Consider the following 15252-nt stretch of genomic DNA (forward strand, 5'->3'; position numbering starts at 1 on the left):
TCAACCGCATCTGTATTTGTTAGCACTTGGCGTGTGCACAGTGCCCTGCCGGGTGCCGGAGCCACATCGGTGAGAGAGCCCCGGCCTCTGCTCTCCGACCACACAGCCTGGAGGCCGTGACGGTAGCATTGGACACGTACGCACGCCCTTCCACGTCATCCTTGGCGGCTGGAGTAGACAGGCCTGCCCAAGGCTGGTGCGGGGGGCCTTGCGGCCGGGGAGGTGGGTCGGGTGGCTGCAGAGGGTGAGCAGGCGGTCAGAGGGGGACGGGCACCGAGTGGGCCTTCCTGTGGTTGGGCCTGAGCAGCCGCCCCGCGCACGCCCAGGTGTGTGGAGGCGGGGCCTGGAAACTGGGCGTTTTTCTGCGGCTTCCACGCTGACAGAGCACCAGGCACTTTGACTCGATCCTGGCTTGAAAGCAAAGCCCTGGTCCTTCCCGGAGCTTTTGGCCCTGCCGAAAGCATGATACGCCTGTTTTTTTTTTTAAAATCCCTGACTTGAGATTATGCTTCCTTATTCTTAAAAAAAAAAAAAAAAAAAAAAGAGCAAGAGATGGGTGTTGCCCACAAGGGGCACCTGCAGGGGGTTCCCGGGGGGTTGGTGCGGGTGCGGTGTTAGAGGGGAGAACACGTGGTAGTGACCGGCCCTGCCAGCTCCCGAGTGCTCTTTCAGAGCCATCCATGTGCCCCCTCGGGAGAGCAGAGCGGCCACCCGCAGGTTCCGTCATGCATGATGTTTTGTCTGGGACCCGGGGCACTTGGAGTGCCGTGGGGGCGCCCGGCCATGCTGCCCTTGGTCTCGCGCAGTTCGTGAAGGACTTCCACGGTTCCCTTGAGTTCCTCCCGCACTGGCCCAGCTGGCTCCTCTGTTCCTGCTATGCTGGGCCCCGGGGACTTGACACCGCCTTCTCGGGCAGCTGCCCCCGCCCACTCTATCCTTCAAGGTCATTCTTCCTCTAAGACCCCACTTCCCGTGTATGCAAGTGCACAGGCCCTCCTTTGCTATAGAAATTTGACTGTCTGTCCCTGTAAGACTGGGAACTCACAGAATAGCAGATCGGGGCATGTTAAGGAATTTGCAGAGTTTTTACGGTCATGTCATGGTCCCTGCTCGTGCTCTTGACTGTAGGGAAAGAGCCTGAGTGCAAGTGCTCCATGGACCTGGCCCCGCGCACACAGCACTCACTAGGCTCTTCCCCGTCTCTGTGATTTGGAGAGGCCAGCTTAGATGCTGCCCTTGCTTCGACTCCGGGCCTGGCCATGTGTTCCCAGGGCCCCCTCTACCCTGGGCTTTCCGCATGTCGGTTTGGGACTGCGAGGGGCCGGTCTGCACCAATACAGCCAAGTAGCTCCTGGGCCATCCGGGACTGGGCGTAAATTGTATTTTGCAGCTCTACAAAGGAAATATAATTAGCCGATCAGGTACGGGTAGGAGTGCAGGGCTGGGGCCTGAGAATTTGCCTAACACAAAAGGCTTAGTCTAATTTGACACGAAGGGCTGGAAACTGCCTTCCCCGAAGACAGAGAAGTAGAGGGTGGAAAAGGGGTCCACACGGTCCCCAGTGCTCCAGGGAAGAGGGGTCTCAGGGAGCTCAGAGCTCCCCGTCTGCAGTCACATGAGCATCATGTCACTCCCAGGCAGTGACTAAGTGGAAGAAGAGGCGAGCATTCTAGATCCCTGGAGGTTGTCGGAGTTGGCCTTGGCGGCAACAGCGGTCTGTCACGAGCAGACTCTTTTGTAAACGCCTGAAGAATTTTCATAATAATCCAAGGGGACCCTCTGATAAAGCCCTTTCTTTCCCTCTGTGTTTTTCAGCGGCGCCTGTCTCCAAAGTCATTAAGTGTCATTTCACTGGTGGGGTGAGCAAAACAAAAGCAGATTAAGCTAGGTTTTAAAGCGCAGCTGTACAAAGGTACAGAAACAGAGGCCCGGAAATGAGCTCCAGTAATGGTGTTGGCACCCTCCCCACCCCCGCCACCCTCGGACAGGAGGCCCGGCTGGCTGCCACCACTCGCCTGCGTCCCCTGGAGTGCGTGTGGCCTTGTGCCAGGAGTGTGCCAGCCATTGGCGGCCTCACCCCTGCGGCAGCATGGGCGTGAGGTCAACTGCTTGCTCTCTGTCTCCCTGAGAGCCACAGCTGAGACCTGGTGTTTATGGTGCTCCACCCACACTTCGGTGAGCTCAGAGTCCCCTGTGACTATCTCCAAGTAGAGGTCACTGGTGACCCCCTCTGGTGAGGGCCCATCCCGGGCTCCGTCGTCTAGAATCCAGTGGCAAGCGGTCTGTACGCGGACAGCCTGAGAGCTTCTCCCAGATACGCATACAGTAGCCAGACCCAGGTCAGGTGGTGGTTTCCCCCTGCCAGCTGGCCAGGCGGGGTAAAGACAGAGAGGGAAGACCGTGCTTGGGCAGGTGGATCCTAACTCCAAGGCATCTGCTCTTTCCTCCCGAGTAGTAAAAGCTGTACCATCGGGATGGTTCTCCGGCTGTGGAGCGACACGAAAATCCACCTCGACGGAGATGGGTAAGGAGATGTCTTTAATCCTTCCACTGTGGACTTTGAAACACCAAGCTACTTTGGGCATTGTTGGGTAATCATCCACAGGGTCACATGTGTGATGTGCTCATCACATCGGGAGAAACAGCATGCCCCTTAGTGAGCCACACAAGGAAGGGGACGTTTTGGCGTTGCATAAGGGCATTTGGGTCACAAAGTAGCAACGGAGGGTATTTACAGGAGGTCCGCTGCGTATGAAGTTCAAGAGCAGCAGGCAGCTGATATTCATACGTTTACCTGCATGTGTTAGATGAATACTCAGCACGTGCCCTCCAGGTGGAGCTGGTCTCTGTAAGTTCATAGTTGGAAAGGACACAGCAGGAGCCCCACGGTCCGTGGGGGTGCCGGGAAAGACAGACAGACAGCTGGCAGGCGGAGCAGCATTTCAGGTGCCTCTCTGGGGGGCTGCAGAGGAGGAACCCTTCCGTTTGGCCTGGGCAGGTAAACAAGAGACGAAGAGCCATCCGGGTCCCACATACATTTGCTTCCAAGGGAAATACGCGGGTTCTGCCATGAGTGGAAAGGAGCGGAGTAGAAGTTTATCCCTCCACTGAGATTCCAACGGTAAAAGTTACCTTGCCTCACAGTTAGCATTCGGGGAGAAAAAGTAAAATGTGACTTTTGGGGGGGGGGGCGGGGGAAAAGATAGGATTATGGTTCTACTGTTTTTCCTTCTCAACCTTTTGCCTTCCGTGAATATATTTCCCATGCAATTGCAAAAGTAACGGATGGCACATGTGGGGCAGGAAGTAGCCGCGGTGGGCTGCTGGGACGGTGGCAGGACCGTGAACGAGATGGCGTCAGATGGCATCGTTGCCCTTGCCAGGGTTTGTGTTTTTGACAGACCTCACGTAGCTGGGTTGGAAGCAAACGTTCGTTTTGTTTTTCTTTTTCTTTTTCTTTGTTCCTACCGTTGCCCTTATTGGATGCAGTGGGCTGGTAGTCCCTTATCAGGAAGCACAAGACGCACTTGTCCTCAGGAAGCACAAGACGCACTTGTCCTCAGGGTGTCCATTCGAGCCGCCGTCTCGCTGTGGGTACAGGGTCCAGTATCTCACCACGGTTCCGTTCTTTTCTGGTTGTCTTTCTCAGTGGGTTCAGCGTCAGTACAGCGGGACGGATGCACGTCTTCAAGCCCGTGTCTGTCCAGGCCATGTGGTAAGTGTGGTTTTAGAGAATTATATCGCCTTTGAAATTTTTTTTTTTTTTTTTTTAGCTGCCAGCATGAATCGAAAGACCCCCTTCGATTTTAAGGCTCATTTAGGTGTGTGCGTGCGTGTGCGTGTGAGTGAGTGAGTGTGTGTGTGTGTGTGTGTGTGTGTGTGTGGCACAAAATGTGCATAACATAAAATGCACCATTTTAAGCATGCAATTCAATGTACATCCATGATGTGCAAACATAACCATCCATTTCTGGAGCTTTTCCTTCATCCCAAACAGAAAGTCTGTGCCCATTAAACACTCATGCCCTCTCTCCCCAGGCCCTGGTACCCTCTCTTCTACATTCTGTCTCTCTGACTCTGCCTATCCCAGGTCCCTCCTACAAGTGGAATCATACACTCTTTGTCCTTTTGTGTCTGGTTTATTTCACTTAAAATGTTGACGAGGTTCGTCCATACTGTAGCAAAAAAAAAAAAAAAAAAATTTTTTTTTAAGGTCATTTATTTTAAGAGAGCAGGCACACGAGCAGGGAGGGCCAGAGAGAGAGGGAATCCTGAGCAGGCTCTGCGATGTCACCTCAGATCCCAACATCGGGGCTCGAACCCACGAACAGTGAGATGATGACCTGAGCTGAAATCGAGTCAGATGCTCAACCAACTGAGCCACCCAGGTGCCCCCGTGTCCGAATCCTTTTTAAGGCTGAATATTATTCCCGTCTGTGGTTAGACACTATTTTTTCTGTTTATCCTTTCATCTATTGATGGGCATTTGGGTTATTTCCACCTTTTGGCTACTGCCGAAGTATCTGTTTGAGTCCCTGCTTTCAGTTCTTTTGAGTATGTACCTAGAAGTGGGATTTCTAGATCACATTAATGCCGTGTTTAACTTTTTAAGGAACCAAAACCGTTTTCCACAGCGACTACACCATTTTGCATCCCCCCTGAGCCGTGCACGAGGGTCCCAGTTCCTCCACGTCCTCTCCAGTGCCCCGTTATTTTATTTTATTTTATTTTTTCATGATGGCCCGCTCAGGGGGTGTGAAGTGGTATCTCATTATGGCTCTGATTTATATTTGCCTAATTAATTACTACTGAGCATCTTTTCGTAGGCTTATTGGCCATTTGGGCATTCTTTGGAGAAATGTCTATTCAGGCCCTTTAGCCGGTTAGGAATGGGGTTGTCTTTTTGCCGTTCCGGCTGTCCAAATGTCATTCCAGCACAGATTAGCTTGTCCTTCGGGCCTGGCACACACTCGGCTTGTGCCATCCAGGGAACGGCACTCTGCCAGGCAGCGGGCATCTGGGAGGGCATATAACAGAACATAATTCCTGTCCTCGTGGGGTTTAAAGTCTATTGAGGGAGGTGGCCGTAGCACAGACAGAGTCCCATGTTGTGCCAGGGAGTCCTGGGAGCGTGTTCTCACAGGGGCCTTTTCTGCCCTGGGACGCAGGGTGCAGGGCCTCGTGCACGCTTAGCCTGGAGCATGACATAGCCGTGGGTAAAGTCTGCACCGGGTGAAACGGGTCGTGCCCAGCGCTTCTCCCAGCCCGGCGCAGGCATCTGAAAGCCCTCCTCATCGGGGGGGGGGGGGGGGTTGTTGCACAAACCACTTGTGCAGCAGACTCAACACAACAGTGCCTCTCTCCAGTAATCTGGAAAAGACTCAGGAGAAAGCCGGTGGGGTCTGAGGAGAAGGGTTCTGCCCCAGTGTTTCAGGGTCATTACTTTTTTCCTCTGGGCCAGCAAGAGTTACCCAGAATTCTCCCATGGGCCACAAATCGATATGGTGCTTCGTTTTTACCTCGTCCCTTACTCTACGCCACCCCCGATTCAGGATCATTCTGGGGAAAATCACAAAATCCTAATTCTCTCCATGTCCTGGATGTTCCTGGTGCCCCTGGATCGTTTCTTGTCTCGTTCTCTACAGGCAAGTACAAAATAGGCCCCCATGTTTTTCCAGAACTTCAGGAGCAAAACTAAATGTAGCAAATGTGCGGCTCCAGCCCGTCTCCTCAGGCAGCCTGGAGACGGGACGGGCGTGTCTGGGAAGCGTGCCCCAGACGGCGGTGGCTTCTGTGCCGTCTCCGAGGACTCTCGCTCCCCTCCGGGGCTTCCCGCTTCCACTCTTCGTCAATGCCCAACTCACCCCATCCACTGAGAAAGTTTCAGCCTCGATTTTCATAAAAAGAGTTTTAGAAAAGGGACCAAGCTGACCGTTATTGTGTACGTTTTCCGTGTTGTTCCTTCCACGCCACTCCTTCCCGAACCCCATCTTCATTTCGTTCCTGTATTAACCTGAGTTTCCAGAACCTCATTCCCCCGAGAGACCTAAGCCTTGAAGCGATTATAACACTGATGGGAAAGGGTTCCACAGTACATCGTTCAGAATGCGGTAAAAGGTCTCCGCTGTTAGTTAAAGACTCCTTCCTGCTTGGAGCCTCCTAGGCTTCGAGGTGGCTCCTAAATTCAGGGTATCCCCACAGCCTCAGAAATAAATCTTCATTCTTGGGAGTTAATGGAGTGTGAAGGGCTCCGTGAGCCAGCCTGGGCGGGCGATAACAACATCTGTACTGTTGCCCTGCTGGGCACGACAAAGGATGTCCCATCCACTCTTGGGTTCAAAGCTTGTGTCACGGAGACTGGGCGTGTTAATCCGGAGGTTTCGGGCTGCCTTGTGTCCCCCCGGGAACCCGGTACATGGCAGGGTTGACTCCGGTAGGAAGTCTTTTAGGGATCGCCCCCTACTCGGCCCCAATCTCGGCCCCCAGTCAAGGGGAAGGCCCAGCACTCCTGTGCCTCCCCCGGGCCTGACCCTGTCCCCCCTCCTCACCCCAGGTCTGCCCTGCAGGTCCTTCACAAGGCCTGCGAAGTGGCACGGAGACACAACTACTTCCCCGGCGGCGTGGCTCTCATCTGGGCCACCTACTATGAGAGCTGCATCAGCTCCGATCAGAGCTGCATCAACGAGTGGAATGCCATGCAGGACCTGGAGTCCACGCGGCCCGACTCCCCGGCCCTGTTTGTGGACAAGTAAGTGCGGCGCTGCCTTGCCCACGCCGGCCGACCCGGAGTCTGCACGAGGTGACACCTGCCCTGCAGTCCGGCGACCAAGGGCCACCTCTCCCAGGACCAGCGTTCCGCGCGGGGGTCCCTAACCTGCTGCCCGTGGGTGGTCTTTGGCTCCGCGATGGTGTGACCACCCCCCCCCATTCACATCAGAGACGGGTTCCAGCGTGAATGCATTTCTGGGGCACAGCTCCCTAACTCCTGTCAGCTTCTCAGAGGAACTTGCGGCCCACGTGCGTCACTGGCTCTTGGGCAGTGCCCTGGGGTCTGGCCTTTCCCTGTACTCCTAGGAGTATTATAGATCCATTGTCCTGGGATCCTAAAATACAACTGCACCAGCACTGGCCAAGGGCAGCCTGCCTTAGAGGCCACGATCGAGTGGCCTATGTCAGGTGGCCTCCAACAGAGCTCAGGTGGCCTGAGGCCACATACACTAAATGAGAAGTCTGGGTCCAGAAGGAAGTGGCCCTTCTGTCTTGGTTAGGACTGTCCTCCCCCTGAGTTGTATGTCCCTCTGGGACTGCATTAAGAGGGCCATGGACAGAGAGGTCAGCCTGAGTGAGGAGAGGACCAGAAGCCACATTCCATGAGGCCTCAGATTATGAGAGGTTTGGGGAGAACGTTAGTTGCCTTTGAATACATAAAGGGGCGTCCTGTGGAAGAATTATCCTGGTCTGTGTAGAACCAGGGCTGATGGGTAGAAGTTACCGGGAAACGTGTAGATTCTCCACGTTAGAAGGCCATCACGGGAGCTGGACACAAGGGGAACTCTGGACTGTCTCTGGACACAGTGCTGTCGTCACGCCCAGATACATTCAAGCAGAGACAGAAGGGTCTGGTTGTTGGGGAGTGGGGTGGCGGGAGAGGGGGGCAGGACGCCACACTGGGGCTTCCAGCATCTGGCCTTGAGAGTGATTCTCTGCAGACCTGAGCGAGGATCTGCTTTCCAGCCGTCGTTTGTGCGCTCCATCTGCTCACCGCTCTGTGGACTCCCACGGGAGTTCTAGACCCAGAGCCGGACTTCTCTGTCCCTTCCCCCCTCCCCCAAAACATGCACAGCGAGACGGTAGTTCTCTGAGTCCAGGCCATGTTCTCGTTAGGCCCAGGAGCATCTGGGGTTCCTGTAAACGCTGATCTCAGGCCCCCTCTCGTTGTGTGTGTTACCAAATGTCCTTCCTTTCCAGGCCAACTGAAGGGGAGAGGACCGAGCGCCTCATCAAAGCCAAGCTCCGGAGCATCATGATGAGCCAGGATCTGGAAAACGTGACCTCAAAAGAAGTAAGAGAGCTCTTCCCTTTGCAGGCCAGAGCTCACGCAGTGTTCGTTTGTCCTGTTGCCCGAACCATAGCGGAGGCGGGTCTGGCACCTGCTCACTGGCTCTCAGAGGCTTTTCCCACGGAGCTTAGCGGAAAGAGCGCAGGCCTTCAAGTCCCATTCTAGTTCGAGTCCAGCCACGCTGCGTACCAATTTCCTGGCCTCTCTGAACCTATAAGACCTTTGATGGTAATTCCATAAGACCCATAGGTTGCACTGAGAAAACATTTCCCTCTTTTTTTTTTTTTTAATTTTTTTAACCTTTATTTATTTTTGAGACAGAGAGAGACAGAGCATGAATGGGGGAGGGGCAGAGAGAGAGGGAGACACAGAATGGGAAGCAGGCTCCAGGCTCTGAGCCATCAGCCCAGAGCCCGACGCGGGGCTCGAACTCACGGACCGCGAGATCGTGACCTGAGCTGAAGTCGGACGCTTAACCGACTGAGCCACCCAGGCACCCCAACATTTCCCTCTTAAGGCCTTCTCCTCTGCCTTGTGTTTTATTGAGATACAGCAGACTCTCGTTTCTTATCTCAGGATTACCAGTTACCAGCGAGTTACAAACCCTGGACTGCCTCCCATCTGCCTTTGAATGTTTTCTTGGATCACTTTTTTCTTTTTCTCGGGTTGCTTTTTGTTCAAGGAATGCGATGAATTATAATAGTAGGTTAGGGGCACCTGGGTGGCTCAGTCAGTTAAGCGTCTGGCTTCAGCTCAGGTCATGATCTCCCAGTTCATGAGTTCGAGCCCCACATCGGGCTCTGCGCTGACAGTGCAGAGCCTGCTTCGGATCTTCTGTTCCTCTCTTTGCCCCTCCCTCGCTCTCTCCCTCAAAAATAAACATTGGGGCGCCTGGGTGGCGCAGTCGGTTAAGCGTCCGACTTCAGCCAGGTCACGATCTCGCGCTCCGTGAGTTCGAGCCCCGCGTCGGGCTCTGGGCTGATGGCTCAGAGCCTGGAGCCTCTTTCCGATTCTGTGTCTCCCTCTCTCTGCCCCTCCCCCGTTCATGCTCTGTCTCTCTCTGTCCCAAAAATAAATAAACGTTGAAAAAAAAAAAAAATTAAAAAAAAAAAAGAAAAAAAAAATAAACAGTAAAAAAATAATAAAAATAGCTTAAAAGAGGCAGAAGGAAAGGGTTGAAGTGGCCATTTTAAAAAGGCACGCATCATCGTTTTATTAGTTAAGACACATAAAAAGTCACATCGTGATGCCTTCCGGAGCAAGATGAAACTGACTTTATGGGTTGACTGTGATATAGTTGATACTTAATTGTGAAAATGTGCCTTAAACTCAAAAAGAAGAGATCCCAGGGGAATCTGCTTGTTTGTATAAAATAATCAACTCTTCCCAGTCAGACTGACTTTGAGGCTGAGTAGCCTGCGTTCCCACCACCTGCCCGTGTGTGTGTCTGCGCGTGCGCGCGCGTGCGTGCGTGCATGTGTGTGTGTGTGTGTGTGTGTGTGTGTGTGTGTGTGCGTGCTTACTCTGGGATCAAAACAAAACAACTCGCCAACAACCAAAGATCATTTCTGAAAACAAGCACAGTGTAAGTTGTGACTTTACTGCTTTGGAGGTGGACAACTGTGGTTTTGTTTTATTTTGTTTTATAACAACACACTTTCCTACTCTTTTCCACTCCACAGATCCGTAATGAATTAGAGACGCAGATGAACTGTAACTTGAAAGAATTCAAGGAATTCATAGACAACGAGATGCTCCTTATCTTGGGACAGATGGACAAACCCTCCCTCATCTTTGACCATCTTTATCTCGTAAGAGGCACAGCACCCGGCAGGGTCTGGTTGGGGGAACATAAATCAACGGGACCTTGATTGTTTGGAGTTTGCAGCAAGGTCAGAGAAGGGGAGCAAACTTGAGTTACTGGCACCTCGGTCCTGACTCTTCTGGAAACTCCTGTCTCAGACCCCGTCACTCTGGCCTCCACGAGTTTGCACTCGAGCCAGATGTCCGAGGGGTGGTTCCCAGCTGAGCCATGGGGAGTCGTTTGAAGGCTCTCTGGCATAGTCCACTGACAGCAGTTTTCAGACTCTCTCCATCCTTGGTGTTCAGTCACTAACACAGAGGCCCCACCCAGTTCCCTCCAAACGGTGTGCGGGCTCAGAACCCCCAGTTACTAGAGGGAGCATGCTCGCCAAACCCCAGGATTATGCCTCGGCATCCTGAGACGTGAGAAACAGTAGGGAAAACAGACCAAACACCCAAAACCCAGCTTCCCCTCTCTGTCCGGAAGCCTGCTCTGTGCACCGCTCCCAGGCCCACCGAAGGAATGGGCGCGGGCGGGGTGGAATCTCCCTACCTCCGTCTCTTGCTCAGATTTTCTTAATGCCGTAAATCTCCATAGAAGGCAACTGGCGAGTTCCCAGAGCCTCTCAGAGAGACTATAGAGGAAGGCATGTTGCTAAAATTAGAGAAGCAATGCAGTGTGATGAAAATCAGACCCACCAGGGCCAAGTTCCCACTCCCCAGCCTGAGTGGCTGTGTGACCAGGACCGAGTCTCTCTGGCTTCTCTCCTTCATTCTGTACCATGAGGGATCATTATGAGGATGAAGTAAAAGATGCATATAAAGCACCAAGTGCGGTTTCTGTAGGCACTAAGAAATGGGACCCGTTGTCAGAGCAGAAGTCACTTCCTGGGAAAGTGGAGGTAGTTCATTGGCTGCTGAAGACATGACCGATTTTGCTTTCTGCCCACAAGAAGTTCTTAATAGTTCCCCAGACGCATGTGTCGTGATATATACTTAATATGTTAAATACGGATGTATTTAGTGAATTCGTTTATCTGTCGCTACATATGTATATGTTTAACGTTCGTATTAAAACGTATGTGAATATGTGGATTTGAAGCCTGTATCTTGAAAGCTGTCAGGCAGCGCTGGGCTCTAATCTCCCTGGGAAGCTGCTAGTTCTTCCTGGTGGAAAACAACAGAAGGCAGGCTGTCCCTCCACTAGGTGGTGATCACAACAAGAGGGTGCTCACACGTTTAGTGGAGCTCTCTTTATTTTTTCGGTGCGGTTTGATGCTTTATGTCACTTTTTCCATGAGAGATACTAAAGGAATTTTTATATTTGAGCCTCTCCCTGCAGCACAGAAATCCAGCTAGCACCCACATGATGCCAGCTTCACTGGTCCCCCTGCAGCCCCTGCGTCCTGAGGGGCCTGCCTTCCTGGGAAAAGAAGCTTCTAGGGAGACTTGGGAGGGGGGAGTGTCTTTTGCTGTTTTGACTCCACGTTGTTTGCATTTCCTAAGAACGAAGTGATAGTTTTTTCTTTTGCTTTTCTTCCCCTTCTATGTTCCTCATACTCTCCGAAATGGAGGGTTTGTGTTTTAGTCTGCTCTACAAGGTATTAAATCAAAACATGTTATGGAAGGTAAGGAAATAAGAGAAACTCTAAAGAAGAAAATGAAAAGCGTTCCCAATTTTACAAACCTGGATGTAGTCACTGTGAACGTTCCGGTATATTTATTTTCCCATTTGTGTTTTTTTTTTTTCTTTTCATGTCTATAGAACTTCTTAAAAGAGAGAAAAGGAAAGAATCATACTATTTATATAGTTCCGTATCCTGTTTCTTGTTTTAAATTGTTGTCGTTCTGTGGCGTTTCCCTGTGTCACTGACTAACCACCATAAACTCTGATTTTTTTCAAGTGCCCTATCATATGGGCTCATCATCGTTTATTTTACTGATTTCTTCTTGTCAGACCTCTGAGTTGTTTTCCAGTGTTTGTCATTATAAATAACCATAACTATCCTTGTACGTAAATCTCTGTGCAAATTCTGGGTGTTTCTGCAGGACAACCTTTTATATGTGGAACTATGGGACCTTTTAAAAATACTTCCCAGGAAAGGTAGACCTACTCCTGCTTTCTTTTTTTTGTCGTTATTATTTTTTTAACGTTTCTTTATTTTTGAGAGAGAGCAAGAACAAGAACAAGCAGGGGAAGGGCAGAGAGAGAGGGAGACACAGAATCCGAAGCGGGCTCTGCGTTGGCAGCTCAGAGCCCGATGTGGGGCTCGAACTCACGAGCCGTGAGATCATGACCTGAGCTGAAGTTGGGCGCTTAACCAGCTGAGCCACCCAGGCGCCCCAAACGACTCTTGCTTTCAATTAGCAGTGTGTACAAGTGCCCTCTCCTGAGTGGGAGGTCGGAGGTCACTGCCTCTGGTGACAGGACCCTGCTGGGGACTTAGGAAAGGAAGTGGCAAGAGGGGGTGCAGGTGTTTCTGAACTTGCTCTTTCCCGAAGGCCAGAGGGCGTCACGCTCAGGCTGATGACGCTGTGACTGCCTCGGGAAGCTGCTTCAATACCGGCCTGTTTCGGTTCTATCCGTTGTCGAAGGCCAAGGGCCCTCACAAGGACCATCCCCGTCAGGGCTAGCCCACGCCGTGCATCCCATAAGCAGCTCTGAGGCTGACATGTGACACTCACGGGGGTTTGTGTGATCTGTCCCCCAGGGCTCTGAATGGAATGCGTCCAATCTGGAGGAGCTGCAGGGCTCAGGGTGAGTCTGCTCCCCTCATCTTCCCTTGTCCTTCCAGGCAGCCTAGAAACCCTCAAGGTCGAGCCCTTATAACTGCAGGCACCCGTCTCCGAGCCACCTGCCATGGCTGGGCAGCTTTGCACGGCTAAACGGATGTGCTTCTGAATGCCACCTCCTGAATAATTCACGGGTTTTAGACTTTAACGGGGTTCCGTGTGATTGTGTGTGTCAGCAAGAGCGGTTCGCAGTCACACTCCAGTGGCATAGGACGGCGTGGGTGCTGACAAGGCCACGAGCCCCCTCACGTGCACCACTGCCCGCACGCCTGCCGGCGGTCCTGGTGGGGACCACGCAGCAACCCTGATCCCAGGACCACTCCTGCTTCTACCGGACGTTCCACTCTGGGTCCTGGTGGGAATCTTGTGGCTAAAATGCTCAGTGTTGGCCAGAAACATACGCCTGTCTCAGTCTGAGAAATGCCCAACAGCAGGAATTTAAAAAAAAAAAAAAATGTTTAAATCTAGATCTTCAAGAACAGATGTCTGGACATTTTTTTTTAAACAACACAGCCACAAAATCACCATTCTGTGGGTCTGACATGATGGCATTCTCGAATTACTGCATTTAAAAATCAAGACTAAACAAATCTTAAAATATATCTTTAGAACTACTGGTTAAGATATGTTCTTGCGACAAAAAAATATTCTTCAAATGTACAGCAATACTATCTATGCCTTCTCTTGCTGGGAACACGTAAATGATTTTTAAAGGTATTTTCTTACAGCATTTATAAGTATTCTCTTACAAAACCTATTGGAGGTATTTTCTAACTCCTGAAATTATTTTGGTCTTCCGGGAATAGAAGTATCACATTTAAAGAACTACAGAACCAGCATTTGAGGACCTTCTCAACAATTTATTTGTTTCTAGTCTGCCTTGTTTCAAGAAGGATTTAAGGCAGTTCTTAGGTACATGAATAATGGATGGATAGAGTCTATTTTTTTTTAGCTCTTTAAAAGTGGAGACTTTGTTTTTTTTAAAGCCTCAGTATATTCATAACAGTTAATGAATTTTGAAACTTCAAGAGCGTTTGAAAATGTATTTAAGTAATACACATGTCTGCTTTCCAGAATTCATATTGCTTAGCAATGCTTTGAACTTTCTTTTTCCTGAGTTTTTTATAAAGGAATATGTTTTTTTTATTTTAAATATAATATGTTCTCATCACACAGAGGGCATTTAGAAAGCACACCAATGTGTGTTAATGACTATTAAGGAGAAACAAAAACCCCACCATAAACACATATCCTTTATGCGCATGTATTTAATTTTTTCTTTGCTCAGTATTTCTGTTACTTTGTTCTTTGTAGTTCCTCATTCTGATTCTCCAAATTTGTCCTTTATTTTTTTCTCATTACAGTGTTGACTACATTTTAAATGTCACTAGAGAAATAGATAATTTTTTCCCTGGCTTATTTGCATATCATAACATCCGAGTCTATGACGAGGAAACAACAGACCTTCTTGCCCACTGGAACGAGGCGTACCATTTTATAAACAAAGCAAAGTAAGTGGGTGGAGAAGCGAAAGAAGCTGGTCTGAGGAGGAAACTGGCAGATGCTGGGTGGGCACAAATTAATGGCAATCCCAGACACCGCCGTCTCCCGGTTTGTGGAGCCTTTGATGTCTGGTGGACCTCTGGTTTTAAACCACAGGACCCGTAGCACCAAAGGGACACGGTCACTGATCTCAAGGTGGGGGCCCCAGTGAGCCTTCGTTTCCCCCATCCTTGACTGTGACATGGGACCCCACTTTTGTCGTTGGTGTCAAAAGTGGTATCAGAAAAGGATCTGACACCAAGTGGACATTCTTGGGGGCTCTGCCTTTGGGGAGTCGCTCAGCCAAAGGAGAAGGGGGGTGGGCCAGGTCATATGTGGACTGTGGGCACTTTTGGGGCTGCGTCTGCCAAGAAAGCTGCTCAGGCAGGTGCCCCAAGGTATGGCCCAGCTTGTGCACCTGTGTTCATGCAACTTTCCTATTCATTCATGGAAAGGAGCAGACCATCAGAGGTCCCCGTTGCCCCGTGCCTGTCACTGGTGTCCCCCATCTTTAGTCCTCCCCTTATTCTCCTATGGAACAACTCTGCCTCACTGAGAGAAAACCCTCTGTGATGCTATCGAGAGAAACCCCATCTTCTGCTTTGCACCCCATCAGGGGCAAAGCTATGCAACACGTCCTTACCAAATCTCAGTTTGTTTGCATTTTTTGGTGGGGGTTAGATTTCAGACCAGCAGTGAAACAACAAAAAAAAAAACCAACAAAACAAAATGCACATAACGGGGATGAATTTGAAGCCCGGGGTCTAGGAAGCGAGCCTGGACCCACCTGACCGGCCAGCTGCTTCCAGTGTAAACAGGCAGGCCGGTGGGTCTACGTGCTGTGCAAATAAAGCTTCCAGGTGCCACCCTGCCAGCCCCTTCCATTCTCGAGGAGGTGAGGTGTCGAGAAACACCATCCTCGGCTTTGCCGTATCCGTGAAATCAGCCCCGACCGGGCCAGTACGGCCTCCCTGCAAACCACCAGTCCGCCTGGGTTCTTCCCCCCCGTCTGAGTCCAGGGTGCTGCTGCCCTCGCTCTGGCTCCTGGACCCTCC

The 15252-nt window shown here is 51.1% G+C and overlaps 1 protein-coding gene across 5 annotated transcripts in view; it reads left to right on the forward strand.

The window, feature by feature from the left end:
- Positions 1-15252, forward strand: part of SSH1 (slingshot protein phosphatase 1) — a 64753-nt gene that overhangs the window by 37089 nt on the left and 12412 nt on the right. For 4 of the 5 annotated variants that reach the window (XM_030292518.1, XM_030292519.1, XM_030292520.1 and 1 more), the window contains 7 exons: positions 2456-2524; positions 3650-3715; positions 6554-6748; positions 7969-8062; positions 9742-9870; positions 12574-12620; positions 14020-14166. In XM_030292518.1, coding sequence (XP_030148378.1) covers positions 2456-2524; positions 3650-3715; positions 6554-6748; positions 7969-8062; positions 9742-9870; positions 12574-12620; positions 14020-14166 — 747 coding nt within the window. Of the gene's footprint in view, positions 1-2455; positions 2525-3012; positions 3122-3649; positions 3716-6553; positions 6749-7968; positions 8063-9741; positions 9871-12573; positions 12621-14019; positions 14167-15252 lie in introns of those variants that run through there. The other variant, XM_030292523.1, reaches the window with a different exon arrangement.

Source organism: Lynx canadensis, chromosome D3, assembly GCF_007474595.2.
Source record: "Lynx canadensis isolate LIC74 chromosome D3, mLynCan4.pri.v2, whole genome shotgun sequence".
Taxonomy (NCBI): Eukaryota; Metazoa; Chordata; class Mammalia; order Carnivora; family Felidae; genus Lynx; species Lynx canadensis.